General features: G+C 41.3%; 1 protein-coding gene across 2 annotated transcripts in view; it reads left to right on the top strand.

Annotated features, from left to right (window-relative positions):
- The first annotated feature begins 7,537 nt into the window (after positions 1 to 7,537).
- Positions 7,538 to 15,457, top strand: part of LOC122774806 (mannosyl-oligosaccharide 1,2-alpha-mannosidase IA) — a 170,960-nt gene continuing 163,040 nt past the window's right edge. For both annotated transcript variants that reach the window (XM_044034334.1, XM_044034335.1), the window contains exon 1: positions 7,538 to 9,647. In XM_044034334.1, coding sequence (XP_043890269.1) covers positions 9,081 to 9,647 — 567 coding nt within the window. In that variant the 5' untranslated portion in view covers positions 7,538 to 9,080. The remainder of the gene's footprint in view (positions 9,648 to 15,457) is intronic.

Raw genomic sequence — 15,457 nt, forward strand, 5'->3', positions numbered from 1 at the left:
GTTTTAAATAAGTTAATCTTGTGATTTAGAATGTGCTAAATGATTTATTACATACAGGATCAACACAGGCACCTTGGCCTGTTATAATTCCTCTGGCCAGAAGGAGGAGGAGTGCCGTGCAGAGTAATTAACCAGTACAGTCAGCTGCTATACAGAAAATAAACACTGCAGTGTGAGTCCCTAAAGTATTCTTTAGAGAGGAGGATTTGGATTTGTGTACCTAGAGGACATTTTATAATTGCATACTTGGTAATGGAGTCTAATAAAGTCAGTCTGACCTGTCGGCCTTGTTAACGTGTAATGGTGTTATTCAGCTTGGCAGTGCAGCGGTTTTCATCCAGAGAGAATGCTGCAGCCACTTTGGCTGAGATCATTTGTTTATTCCACTTCTCTTTCTGTTTAAATGGGAAATGAAAATGACCAGCTTGGCCTGAAAGCTGCATTCATTCTGTAATAGTACATGGAACGGATAGTCTCTCACTTAAAACAATTCACTTGTTTTAATTGTTTGCTGTTGTTGAATTGCATGACTCTGTGAGGTCAACTGACTTCTAATCTGAGAGTCAAGTTATTGAAATTGTTGTCGCCTGGAAAATCCGCTTTATATTTGCATTTGTGGCTGATACTCATCCAGAGGAATTAATGGGACATGAAGAGTAAAACCCCACATCACTGACAGACAGCTAAGCCAAGCTTCTTACAGAGCAGATTTCAAGTATTTGCTTTCTTGTGAATATCATTAACCATGGAAACTGTTATAGGCTTGAAAAGATCAGAGAAATGTTGAAATAATTAAAAATGAACGATGTCAAGCATCTGCAGTTTTACCTGTTTCCTGTCTTTGATATCAGCCCATGCAACATACATACATACATACATACACATATGTGTATAAGGAAAGATTTGAATAATCCATCAATGAGGTTGAGTTGATGGATGTTGCATAGTATTCTATTATCTTATCTTGAATTGGAGCGGTACACTGTGTTGTTATAATGTGCCGTAAACGCAGATTCATTAGTAACCTTTCATGGTGCTGCAAATTTAGCAAGTATGGGATAAATTGGTTGTGTTGTGTCTCCCTGGGATCCTTCATTGTTTAGAATTGTTGCTCTTTACGCATAATGATGCTGCCTGTTTTGAATATTGAAGCAGCCTCTCTCTGACCCTCAGTCGCCCCAGAATAAAATGGAGGTACGGAGAGAGTGTTGTGGTTATTTGCTAATCTTCTGTGACGGACAGCGAGTTCTAACTTTTTAGTGATGCACAGTGCACAACATCATAAGGGTGAATATTATATAATACAATCATTTTTAATGATTGCAGGATGAGAGGTATTCAAATTCAGCCGTGGTGAGGGCTCAGGTTACTGCTTGTGATACACAAAGTAACCAGTGGGTGGCACTGTGTAGCCACACATTTACAAGCCCTGTCACTTTTTCACCTTTAATTTAACTATATGATCTGTTAGCACAATGAAAACATACTGACACGCTTAATTGCTGTATTGGGGAACAGAGTCAGATTTTCTATGGCCCCATTCCATCAGCTCAATGGTGTGTTTGCTGTTGCATTCACTCTCATTTACATGGTCCATATACTCCTCTCTAACGTATGGATAATTGTTGTGTTTAAGCAAGAGAAACCCTGCACCACTGCAACAGTGACTGAATGTTCCCATTTCTCGGCATTGGCTTGTAGTTTGGAAATATTTTGTTACACAATGAGATGTGAGGATAGCATACACACATACGGGTTCGTGCAACTCTGCTTTTAGAGACCCTCACTGACTTCTATTCTTCTGGACAGCCGGACCAAAGTGTTATTTTCTTATTTTCCCCAAACTTAACCAGTCCCCTCAAAATGATGTTCTGCCTCACTAAGACCATAAACCATTGTTTATGCCAGAAAAGGTTCTAAAAAGGTACAAAGTACAAGAAACACACACACACACACACACACACACACACAGAGCAATAATGCTGAGCTTCTTGTTCCACTGTTACTATTTGCATGGTGAATATCTGAGCTCTGCTCTATTTATATTGAGCGGAGCGATGAGGGATGCACCAAGCCAGTTAAGATGCAGAGTTTTTCAAAAGAAATGTATCACACAGTAAGCAAAGTAGTGAACATGTCGCTGTGGTGCAATGTGACCACGTGTGAGTGCATTTGCTTTCATGCTGAAAGTACAATTCTCTTCTCCTTTATAATTTCCATGCTTCTCTAATTGCACATGCATATATCCCATTTTAACAAATGACAAACGTTTCAAATGTTTTTCTCATTTATTTGACAGCTAAGGTTTTGTAGTTGCACAGTTACAGTGATAGGATTAAATGCTAATAAATGTACACAAAGGTCGTTCTATTGGCAATAGAAATTGAATATATTACCCATAAGTATGATTGTATAAACGTATAATCACTTTAAAGTAAAAGCATAATTCAGTTCAATAGATAGAATGTGCCTTTTGTTTTATACTTATGGCAATGAACCCTGATTTATAGAGGCAGCCATTTTCCCACAGCAACCCTGAACACACAAACCAGTCAAAGTGTGCTTTTTATATTTTGAGTTTTTGGTATGTGAAGGCCACCGTAATTCTTGTAAAATTCTTTTTTTTACATTGTGCTGTCAAAAACATATACAGCATAATACTCATCTCTATTCAGGTGTCAGTGTCACATCCTGTCAAGTGACCCAGAGTCCATGTACGGTTACAGTGGGGTCCATGTCCACAATATGCTTTGTGAAGAAGAGACTGTGTTTATGTCACTCGAACACCATGTTCCCGGGTCAGAGCCCCGCCCCATGAAGCTATTCCTGATATTTATGGCCCCGCATCAAACATCCTGCAGCTCGCCCGTGATTCCCAATGTCAAGGAACGCTTTGCTGCAGTGCTTCAACAAACAACACGCAGGCACGGTGACATTATGAATCTGGACACATTGACATGGGCCAATACATATCTGCTGAATGTTTGATGTATTGGAATGAGCAGAACACAGAGATGGACTTTTTCATTGGCATCCTGTTTGATGAATAAAACATCAGTGTAGGTTGGGACAGAACTGAATCTTTGAATACAAGAGTAGGAGCGGTTATGGATCACGGGGTATATTAGAGTCGGTGAGCATCTGCAGGAAATGTTTCAAAGACTGTTATCTGCATCTCCCACCCAGCTTCAGAGAAAATGAATGGTCGCTATGTGATTGTACAACAAATCTAAAATGCCAGTGTCTTTGAAAGCGAGTTACTTTCTTACAGTACATATCTACTCACATTATTATCAACGCCAATAAGATAAACCAAATCATTGCTTCTATTCCTTATTGCATTCTGTCTGTGATATCACTTCCCATCTTCTAAACTGTGAGTGAGTCTGATAACAAAGCCCAGCTGAGAGCTGTGTCCTGATTAATCACATCCAAATGGCTTCACATGAAGCACCAGATCTACTCTGTGCGCTTATAAATACAGTTTGTACATGAATGGAAAGAACACCAGTATGTTAATGACTCAAATGCTGTGTGTGTGTGGGGTGATAGTGCTGCATTATGAAAAGTCAGCAGACGCCACGAATGACATTTCTGCTGCGAAATCATTTACTGCATCTGGACATCAGTTGCTTTCAGGGGCGATGGGAAGTGAATGCAAACTATATAAGAAATGGTCTTCTGTGGGAGCCATTTATCTAAATAAACCATTTATTTTCAGTGAAAAATGCCTGTGCTTTGATTTCACCTCTGTCTGTTGGTAGCAGTAAGACTGTATTGCCGTACTCATCTATCCTGGTGATAAACTAGGCTGTCACTGGCAGATGCAGTTCCATGCAAGCTCCACGACAGGTCTGGTGTAGAACTTGGCCCTTTGAGAAATACTGACTTGATTTGTCTATTGAGTTGTTTTATAAAGGCAGCAGTTGGTATTTTAATTTTCGACAATAAGCACATTATTCGACATATAAATAATCCATGAGCTAAAATGTACCAAAAAAAATCTACATTAACATTAAGTCTTTGCTCAGGGCCTGTGCGACATGTGGACTCTTAGTCAATCCTGTCACTGTTTTAAAAAACACAGTGTTGGTAGAAAGTTGGATGCCAATCATCTCTATATCTTTTGTTGTGCCCAAAAAATGTAAATATTTCAGAGGAAAGAATTATGTACAAATACAGTGGGATATAAAATACAATTTGTAAAAGAACAATGACAAATAAGTGGTATAAACCTGAATCTCAAACACTCCAACAATGGACGGACATAGTCAAAGATCGCCAAATGTATATGTTTTTATTTGAGGGTTATTAAATAACATAGGCATAAAGTGTACTTTAGGTGGTTTGTGGGTGGTAAGAATGGTAAGTAGAGTAGAGGACGTTATCTACACGGGATATGAAGACAACCAAGGACTTATTCCAAGTTACATTACAACAACAATGTATAATGTACTGTATATATATTTGTGTTATATGTTAATATATGAAAATACTGAATAAATAAACAACTTATTACAAAAAATGAGGACATTGTTGAAAAAGTAAAATTTCAATTCCATGTTTATTATCTAGGTTTCAGTTAAAGAAAGGCTGTGTGCTTGATCTTATTGTATTCAAGTGTTATTTCTAAGTTTTTTTTTCAGGGACCAGAGAATGAGAAACATATGACCTGCTCTCTTTACTTTAATTAACGTTTCTAAAACTGAAAACTGTGTCTCCATAACTTCAGGAGAGTTGTACTGCATTGCATTTGATGCAATCTAATCCGAGTTTAATCCTCATCATACACAGACACTCAGCCATCACAAAGCCCCTCTCCCTGACGACACACTGTCCTTTAGCCTGCAATGAAGCCCACAGCATACTTCGTAGATTTACCCTCTCTTGGAGGAAATGCTTTGGGATCACAAACGAGGACGGCTAATTCGATTGTTCTGTCCTCTCCTCACTCTCTGTTCTGTAAATTACAGAGAACCAGTCTGACTCAATTAGGGCTGCAGTGGGAGCTGGCTTAGCAGTGGAAATGTGGGGTCAAATGCAGTCCATATTACCATAAAATTAGCTCATACTGCCATTTGCGACTACGAGTGACAACAAAAGAACATGCCCAAGGAGTTTTGTGTGCCAGATACGGGTTTTCACAGGAAAGGCTGAAATTCTCCAACCACAGAGACGGAGACAGTAGAGAGTGCAATGTGAGTCTCAGGTTCATCACACACAGTGTTACGAATGCCAATGACATTGATCATCTCCACTGAATACATCGATTTTAAGGATAACCTAAGGCAACACAGTGACAACCGGATCGCTGACAACCTGCAGAACCCCCCACCCCCTTTTGTGAGGGGTGATGCTGGAGGTTGACTTGCAATTAAAGTCCAATATTAAAACCAATCAGACATTTGTTCTCTCAAGGTGAATTAGTTGAATAGTGCTGCGTGGGCTCCTTGGTACGGGGCCAAATCATGAGCTCATCTATCTTATTTTAAACTCAAGAAAACACTGTCTGTATCGTTTATCTTCTGTCTTGCTCATGCAAACCTTATGTAAACACACTTATGAACTCCCTGTTTGCCAGTATAACACAAAATATGATTCAAACAGGGATATAGAAACATCACATATTTATGACATTCATTATGGACAAATATCTATGGACATGAGCCAACAATCTCACCATGACTAGAAACAGCCTAACAAGACCCACTGTGACTTGCATGCGTCGCTTTAATTTGAAGTAGGGTGTGAAACCTTCACATCTCTATAGACATGCCTGGAAAGCTCACTCTTGAGCTTAGGAAAATGTATTTGACAATCAAAGTTTTTTTTACCATATCACACAGTCTTCTTCAGCAGATGGAATTTGTTCAATCATGGAGATAAATTTGAACAGCTACTGAGCTTGCATGCCATCACTTCAGTCTCCATGACAACTGAGCAAACTATCCACCGATGAAGACCTCATGATACGGCTGAAAGCCCCAGAAAAAGCTGGTGAGTGCGTAAAACCTTCATCTGGAGTTTCTTTGTTCACTTTGTTATCATTGCTCATCACACAATATGCTTCTATTCTGTGAATAAAGTCAACTGCATTTATTCAACAGTGCAATCTGAAGTCTAGAACAGGCAAAAATAATATGAGACATGTGTCAGCAAACAACAATTCTTTGAGTTTGAAATCATAAAGACAGTGGGTGAAATTATAACAAAACCAAACAGTTACCCAAAGGCATTAGCAGTATTCTGATGCCCCGTGTGAACATTCAGCGCTGTTTGATGGCATTCATGAACAACCACATTTATCAGAGGCATCAATGATTATGGTGAAGTATCTATTTTTCTGAAATACCCTTTGGAAACCTCCTGTGGCTGTTCTGACAACACAGTTTTAAAGACAGTTTCAGACTGCTCTATAAAAACACAAAGGCAGGGGCCTCCCAGTGAAATGTCTCCATCATGGTTTCCACAGACTTCGCGCCACAAGTGGTCTTAAAGACGGCTTAGCCCCCCCTCATTTGTATTTGTCACACCCTCTGCTGAAGCTTTGTGCAAATATAGAAAAACATCAAGAACAATGAAATGACAGGTGATTACAGGACCATGCTGTCATACAGAAACAGAGGAGGAGATCTACAAGGGGGTTGTGGTTTCCTGCTCATTTCTAATGATATGTATTCATTAATATTGTTATGTAGTTTGCCTTTTATTAATCTTATAATTTTACTTAATTTTATTTATTTCAAATAAAATTAAAATGCTAAGTTACTCTTTTTTAGAACATTTAAATCATCTTTCTATCAGAAAGTAAAGAGGAACCACACACACACACACAGGTGACGCTGACTGCTGACGCTCAACGACATGCGTCACTTCCGGTACCAAATTAATCAGCATAATTAGCAGTTGCACCTGTGAGAAAGTTACTGTAAATCCCAGTGGATGCATTTTTGGTTGTTCGTTTCATGTTGGTAGAGGAGTCTGTAAATATTCAAAGCAGCGGTAAGTGTGACATACAAAAAACAAACATCATTTCCTGAGCTTTTCAAACTTGTGCTTCTTGTAAAGTCAGTGTCAAACTGTCGTGCATGGGAACGATATCTATGTCCGGGCACAAACAGGTGCTAACGAAAAGCTAACAACTGACAAACACGATAAATGATTATTTAGTAAGTAAATTCACATCAAGTTGGCCTGTCCCTAACTGGTGAGGTTGTGAAACTACGCCATTAATGCGTTTCATCACTTTAAAAGAAGAATAACTGGCTAATAATAGGCGTTTTTGTTTATATTTAATGTGAATTATTTTAGAGACATGTGCAGTCAAAGCTTTATTTACAAAGTCCGGGATTAAATAAACATGTCCTCTCGGGAGTGTGTGTGGTTTCCTAACGTACAGAGGACTTCAGTAGTGCTTCGCTAATCCGCTGAGAATATCCATCACTAAATCCCGGCAGCCCTCTGTGTAGTGGAGCCGCTCCGTTTCGTCTCTCCTCCTCCTCTTCCTCCCTCCTCCCCCTCTTCCTCCTCCCACATCTCGCCTTGCCTGCACTACACGTTGCATTTCCAGCTCTCTCCTCTCATCTCGATGTTTCACGCAAGCGCCCACGGCACAGCGACACAGCTAAGACAGAGAGAGACACACACACAGAGCGAGAGGGAGCGGGAGGGAGACACGACCGGTACCGGAGCGACGATAACGCAGAAGCGGCAGCAGCAGCAGCAGCAGCGGCGGCGGCGGAGGCAGCGACGTGTCTGTCTTTGTTGGAAACCCAGGCGGGCTGCACTGCACGGATTTATTTATTCTACGGATTTGGATCGTCTGGGCTAGGACAACTTGGCTCGGGACAAAAAAACAAAAACACGTCTTCTCCTTTTTAAACGCCATCCACTAATCTGTTTCCCGTGTTGTTGACGCCAGAGGAGAAACCGGAGGATACCGTTGGAGCGCGGACTGACAGGAGAGATTGATCAGACAGGAGGGCATGAATATTTGCGTCCTCCAGCTGAGCTGCACGAGAGAAAAGCAAATAATAAACGACGTGCGCTTTAATTAATTATTATTTTTTTATGTGATTTTCGGTGCTTATAATGCAGCAGCGTGGCTCTGCGGTCTGTTATAAACGGAGACAAGGAGGAGAAAAGAAGATGCTGCTGCACGCTTGAGGTTTCTGCACCGCAGCCAGCGCGTGTGTTATTGGCGGTTTGCGCGGCGTGGAATAACATGCACCGAGACACAACTTTGTTCACGGGCGTGACAGACCGCGAGGCGTGCGATTATCTCTCGTAAAAGTGCGTGTATCCTTCAGGACGGCGCACACGCTGCACAGCAGTAGTCCCGCTGTCGCTGTTATCGTTGTAGCTCAGCGCTTCAGTGAAATGTCAGCACCGTTTCTACTGTATGTAGTGTTATAGTGTTTTCTGATCACATCCAGTTGTGTGAGTGTGTCCGTGCGCGCGTATGATTTGCTCTTCGTGATTGTGTGATGTAGATAAAATCAGCTCGTGTCAGAAAGCCCACCCCCCACTTGATCAAAATCAAACTTTGCAGAGATGATGCTCACATATTGTGTTTTGATCTGATCTAAGTTTAGAGTTATCTGCATCATTCCAAAGACATACTCATCCCGAAATTGCTTTTTATGTTTTTATTTTTTTGGGTGCCATCTTCATTTACCAGTAACAGTACCAGTAACAAGTGTACTGGTATTTACACATAGTAGCAAATCCCCACAAGTGTTCCCTTTACTATGACACCCAAAGTATTCAAATAGATCTTGTGGTTGCAGAGAGATACTCGTTTCATTATGAGCATTTCAGTTTTCGAGCAGAGACCTACAAAATAGGCTTAGGCCTTAAAGGGATAACCTTGGCTTATGCAGATCCAGCAGATAGAGAGATAAAGCCAGCTGTGCTGTGCACGCTGCTCTGCAAGTGTCACGGGGGTGTGTTTAAAAAAATATCGCGTATCTGTTTTTTTTGTTTTCCTGTACACATGCCTGGAAGCAGCAGATAGTCTCTGACTCTTGTCAAGACCACGGATAAAACACTGCAAGGCAAGTGTGTCAAGAAAAGTTTCAATGGTTTTCCGAAAGTTGCCCGGCGTGTCGGCATCGGGCATGGGTCTGCGCCTGTCCCAGAAATTCGTCTTTCTGCTCTTTCTCTCGGGTTTGGTAACGCTGTGTTTCGGGGCCCTTTTCTTTTTGCCCGACTCTGTCCGTCTAAAGCGCATCTTTCTGTCCAAAACAGAGACCCAGCCAGCCACTGTGGGCTCTGGGTCCGAGAACGATGCCCATGAACACCTTAAGAGACCCCGGGAGCAGCAGGAGCACCCGCGGGGCATGACCTCAGCCAAGGGAGAGACGAGCACGAAGCTGAAAAGTCAGAGCCGCAAACCGCAGATCTCTCACCATGAGGCGACAGAGAGAGAGAGACTGGTCGGCGGCAGAGCTCAGGAGGAGTTGACGCTGTCCAGGTCTAATACAGAGTCCACCTCAGAGAAAGAGACTTCCTCTGATCATGTTGCCAACACGGATACTTTCAGTTACAAGGCGTTTCAAAGGTGTTTGCTCAAACAGCCGCTGGGGAGAGAACACGGCAAACCCAGCGACCCCAGGACCAACGAGCGCCGGGAGAAAGTCAAAGAGGTAAGACTGACAGTGACTGTGCAGGGGCATATTCATGGTAGCTACATGTTTCTGCAGGGGGGTTGACAGGTGTCATACAGTAGACTGAGAACTGAGGTTAAAGAAGATAAGATTTTCGAGGGTTAATCCAGGGCAGTTCATCTATGTAATTTGGAAGTTTTCAGACTCAATTTGCCCCTCGGAATAATTTGATAAGAATTGTTTGATAAGAAAGTAATCTATAAACTATCAGATTACAAAATGGATGTTACTGTACAATTTCTTATATTCTGTTGCCTTCTGAAAACAAGTAAAAATGTTGACCTATCAGGTATACATGACACTTAATTGTCAGGAGTTGCACCCTTTGTTCAATGAGTTCTGCATTCACAAGTGGTCTTCTGCAAATCTCAGTTGTATCAAGTGGTAAGGTTGGGACTATATAGTAATATATATGATAAAACATTTTTTATTCATTATCAATAATCCTTATAAAAGCCTTGAGTTAAAATTGAGAGAATTCAACTTTATGGACAGAAAACAACAAATATACTTAAGCACATAAATATTCTGTATAGGTCTGAGGTTAATTACATAATTACATGTATTTTACCTCAAAGTGTCTTTGAGCAATGCATACAAATATTTATGTTTTGACCCTTTGCTACACTAGACTGAAAGTTATACTGCAATTTTCAGTTATTCAACGATCCTTACCAGTGTTATTTGTGTTATTGTTGCCTAGTATCTCTTCTGTCCAGTTTGGTCATTCTCCTCTGACCTCTGGCATTAACGTACCATTCTCTGTAAACACCAGAGATGGTTGTGCATGAAAATCTGTAGTGTACCTAATAAAGTGGCATGTGAGTGTACATCTCATATTTTGGTAACCACTGGTGTAATCTATCACTGCTCAAATAATCCAGTCAGACGTATTAGATGAATCTACCTCCTCCACATAAAAGCACTGAGTTATATGCCTCTTTAATGCACATGAAATAAATGAGATTGTCATGCTGTCACAACATGAACACAACAGATGAATAGATGTCTGTCATATTCAGATTTATGAAACAGACTTGAAAGAAGTTGCTATTTATGTCATTAAATTGATTGTGTCTTGACAATACAGAAAATCTCTATAGAAACAGTGGAGAAGTTGTTTGCCAAGCTGCTGTCAAACAGACAAAATAAATCTCCTTCAATCATATCAGTTAAATTTACCCAGTGCATTTTGCCTTTTCCTTTTTTACAAAGTTGGAGAGCAGATGACATGGAAGTTTCTGCTGTCTGTTGATGAGACTAAGTGAAATCACATATTCTGCAAACATTACAAAAGTGTGTTGAGAAGAAAAAAATTATGTCTCCATGTGAGGATGTTTGAGCTGTGCATTGGAGTGTGTACTTTGACTGTCATACAGGTGGTTGTAGCTTTGATTTATTGCAACAGGAAAGTAGGAAGAAAAGGAGAGGGAAAAGTGTGGTGTGTGTGTTGTTGGTGTTAGGTGCTTGTGCTGCCCACATGGTGTTGTGCCATCACAATGGCAAACAACAATAACAAGTTATCGTGACATCCAGGAGGAAGCACACAGGCACATACACTGCAATTAAAAAATCACCTGATTTCAGGCTATTCACCAAAGGAACTTGAAATTACCATGTTACAATCGTCATGAACAAGACCCATAATTTCTGGATTTTTGTGTGAATATCCATGCGCTACTGTGGAGGCAGACAATTTATTATTTTCCAGTTAACTGATAATCTAGCTACATGGATGTAATTACACATATTATGAAAAGGGCCTCATTTGTTGTTAATGTTAGCTGTAAATAACCATTCCATCATGTCAGTTTAAATGATAAACTGTCCTGCTCTGAGCAGCAGCACCTCTATCTCTTGCACACAATTGCCTGCAACTGACTGTGTGCAGTGCCACTCTGGCCAGAAGCTCTTCAAGCTGTCTGCCAACCTCTGTTGAGCCCTGTGGGTCCAATAAGGACTCCAGAGTGGGACCGTCTGTGGATCACACATCTGTACCCACTCAAGGCTGGTGAGGAGGGGGAGGAGGTGAGGAGAGGAAATGGCGAGTAAAGCAGGAAAGCCATTGGGCAGATTGTGCAGATGGGTTTCACCCTTGGCATGTGACATGGTTAAGTCCTGCTGTCACTCTCGCTTGTAGCCCACTATCACTGTGTCATGCTGCTTACTCGCATGCCTTCCATACCTAGAGGTGAAGTGCTACATGATAGCTGAGAGATCAGAGGACAGAGAAGGTCATTTGCCCTCATTCACTGAGCTTCCACTGACTTGTAGCATCTCCTTTTGATGCTTTTTCTAATGCACGTCAAATATTACATTTCCAATAACAAAGATTAGGTTAAAATTAAAGCACATTTTTTGGTGTTTCAGTCAGCTGCTGTACAGCAAATATTGAGAATTAGTTCACTTGAGCTGAGTTGGGCAGTAGGTGGCACAAAAGTGTGTCACCACAAAAGGATAACAAGGTACAAGTTGATGAAAGCGCGCCAATAGCTGCTGATACAGTGTACAGTGAATTTTGTTGCCACTTCAATTAATTATTGTCATAATACTTCCTTCTTGCACCAAGTGGAGGAATGTTTTTGTTTCCTCATCAGTCCACACGTTCCTCCTCCTCTCACCTGCTGGATCCAATGTTTCTGCTGTTTTTTCCAGTACAGTGAAATGCAGAAGTGGGAGGGACGATGCAGTCACATGATTTCTAAGAACCCTTTTTTTATTTGCCGAAAGTCTCTCCACTTCACTCATTTGCATCCACCTTTTTATCAATTTGCCAACTTTTCCTACTCTCTCAAGTGTAAAATGTTAGATACAATATTTCAAGATTTCCAGTCAGGTTGTACATAAAAACAGCTCGATGGAAGCCAACCTAATGTAACTCTGCTTGCCTGCTCTGTTATGCTGAGCTCAATTCTTACCTTGGGGTTGTAACGGTCTGTTATTTTTTGTCACCCCTCTTCTGCCATCTAATTATTGTTGCAGAATATTAATTGCATGTCCTTGAAGTGAGGCACTTTATTAAGGCATTGGAAGAACAGACAGCCCCTGCTTACATGCAGTGCATGCTGCTGTGTTCGTGTCCACGGTCCATAGTTGTTGCTACAGTTCCCACTGTCTCAAGCCTGCTGGCAGTGTTCCAGATGACTTCTTTTTTTCTTTTCTCTTTTTCTTCTAGAGGCTCACATTTCAAGCTGCCAGCACATGCTGACACATTGCGAGCTTGTGCTTTGTCCAGGTCCATACATGCAAAACCAAAGAGTAACTATAACAACAAAACTAACATAGTTTGATGTATGTTTCTGTGAGGCATGAAAAATCAAACAGAACTGAATTTGTATTAGTCATCCTCTTAGCTTGACTTGTGGTGCACAGACAGAGCGGCTCCGTAAAAGCAGTTTCTTTTTTTCCACTGAAAGGGAATGCAGAGAGAGGGTCTCCCCTCCCAAAGCCAACAGAAATGGTCTGGTCCAGCCCACTCAGTGCCTCAATCCCTAAACTTTGACTGGACATAGTTTTTCTCAACTGCCAGCAACAGCAAAGCAGACTTTCCACCTTTCCCCCTCTTGTGTGTGCACCCACTGCCAAGAGAGGGTGATATAAGGGACAATGACTGCCCGACCACACAAGGCAAATGTTTGAAGGCAGCCTACCACAAGCTAGGACCTTATAGGATGCCAACAAATCTGTTTACCCAGTTCAGCAAGTCCTTTATAATTGACTGTTCACTCTCCTCTGAAAGTGGCCAACAGGATGAATATGATTATGTTCAAACTGTTTGTTCTGTGATGTCATGGCTCACTGAGTCGCCTGCTATGTTGCAGCCTCCTTGGCTCCAGCATTAGTGGATTGATTGCAGGGATCACGCTACAGAAATGTGCACCTGAGCAACAGCGGAGTTTGATGCTGATGTCTTTTTACATTAAAGCTTCTGTCAGCAACATTGTCTTTTCGCCAACTTTTGGCTCACTTCCTGTGTGTTTTGGCATTAGCAGTCACCCTATCTCTTCCCCGTCACCTCATCAATGTGTTTGGTGAAAAGAGGAGAAAGAACTGTCTAACCACACGAGCACAGAGGGACACCTCTTTTTGGAGTTCTCACTCCTGATTGGATGATGTGTCATGGGATACTCAAAGTTTCTTTGGTAGTTGTAGTTTAGAGCTACGTAACATGAGGGCTGCAACTAGTGATAATTTTAATCATTTATGAATTTGTCTAATCTAACTAATTGATGCATTGTTTGGTCTATTAATTGAAATGGTGGAAAACCTAAGATGTACAGTGTACTGTCATAGAAGGGTAAAGGAACCAGAACGTATTCACATATAAGAAGCTGAAATCAGAGAATGTAAATGAATCATCAAGTATTTTACTTACTGAAACCTAAAGTAAGGTTAGAACTTACAGTGAAGAAATAAATACTAGATGGTGAAAGTGCCCATGTAGCACATCCAAACAAATGGCAATTGTAGAGCTAAGAGGACATTAGAGAGTGATGGGAGCTCTGTATCAATTCAAGGACCCAGCCTCGCTCACGGACTATAGCCTCCATCCCTCTCTCCTCTGTTGGCCTTGAATATATCACGTACATCAAACTAGCTGTGTGCATTTATTGCAGTTCTTGTAGAACCTTGTATCGGATGCATTTTACATCTGCTTAATGAATGACACAGATTTCATCAGTACTGTGAAATGAAGGTCTTTGCGTCAGGAAAGTGGGCTATATTGTATATGGCCTCTTAATGTATGACGCATTCACATGGAAAGAGGGTAGCAGACGGAGGAGACAGAGCTGGTCAGTACTGCAGTGAACATTGCAGCCTTTTGTGGCAGAGCCTCCTCCAGTGGAGTAGTACAAGTCCTCAGGGCTTCTTTGTCTTGTTTATGTGTTTGCTAACAGTGAACAGGTGCAACTACTGCATGGACATGCATGCGGAGTTTGACAGTTATAGTTGGAAATGTTGTCACTGTGTTTATCCATCTGGTTACACGCCCAACTGTATCCCTGTCTCTGTAGAGCTTGAAGTCATGGCAAACACACAGAGAATAAGTTCACAATGATGGGGATGAAGCTCTAAACTCAAAAACTCAAACTCAGAGGTGAGGACTCATTTGGCACATTTTGGAAACATCTGTGCCATTTGTGTTTTCTAATGTATTAATTAATTCTCCTGTATCTCAGCGGGTCTATATGACGACATCTCATTGGCTTCCTCACAGCTAAAAGAAGGATGCTGTCATCTCAGAATTTTGATTGACAGCTTTGTTAGCCAATGAGAAGCAGCAGAACGCCCGGCTGTGACGTGACTGGCTGCTGCCTTAGGATAGGGTAATGCTTCACCTAGGGTCTTTGCATCAGTTTGAATCTCCCGGAATGTTTTGAATGTAACACAGGAAGTCCTTCTAACCAGACAGAGCTTTGCGTTTGCGTTTCGATGTATGTCTCAATTCTTTGGCTTTGATCTCTGTAATGCTTTGGCATATACCGTTGGAAACAGCAGAGTCTCAGCTTTCATTTGAATGGAGTGTGTTTTGGACAAAATGTCGGAGCGTTAGATCCAGAAATGCGGCGAAATGCGCAGAGTGGGTTGACGCAACGATTCTGTACGAAGTTTGATATGTAGTTATCCATTTAGTTGTTATTTGAGCTGTGTTTGTCACATTTGCCAGAGTCTGCTGTTTAATTTGTGCCCAGCTTCAATATATTCTCTCAGGATTCACTTTTTTCGCGTTCCTTTCAAAAATATATGTTTTGTTTTTTTTCCTGTACACATACAGTACCTGGAGGCAG

The sequence above is a fragment of the Solea senegalensis genome, linkage group LG9 (genome assembly GCF_019176455.1).
Source record: "Solea senegalensis isolate Sse05_10M linkage group LG9, IFAPA_SoseM_1, whole genome shotgun sequence".
NCBI lineage: Eukaryota > Metazoa > Chordata > Actinopteri > Pleuronectiformes > Soleidae > Solea > Solea senegalensis.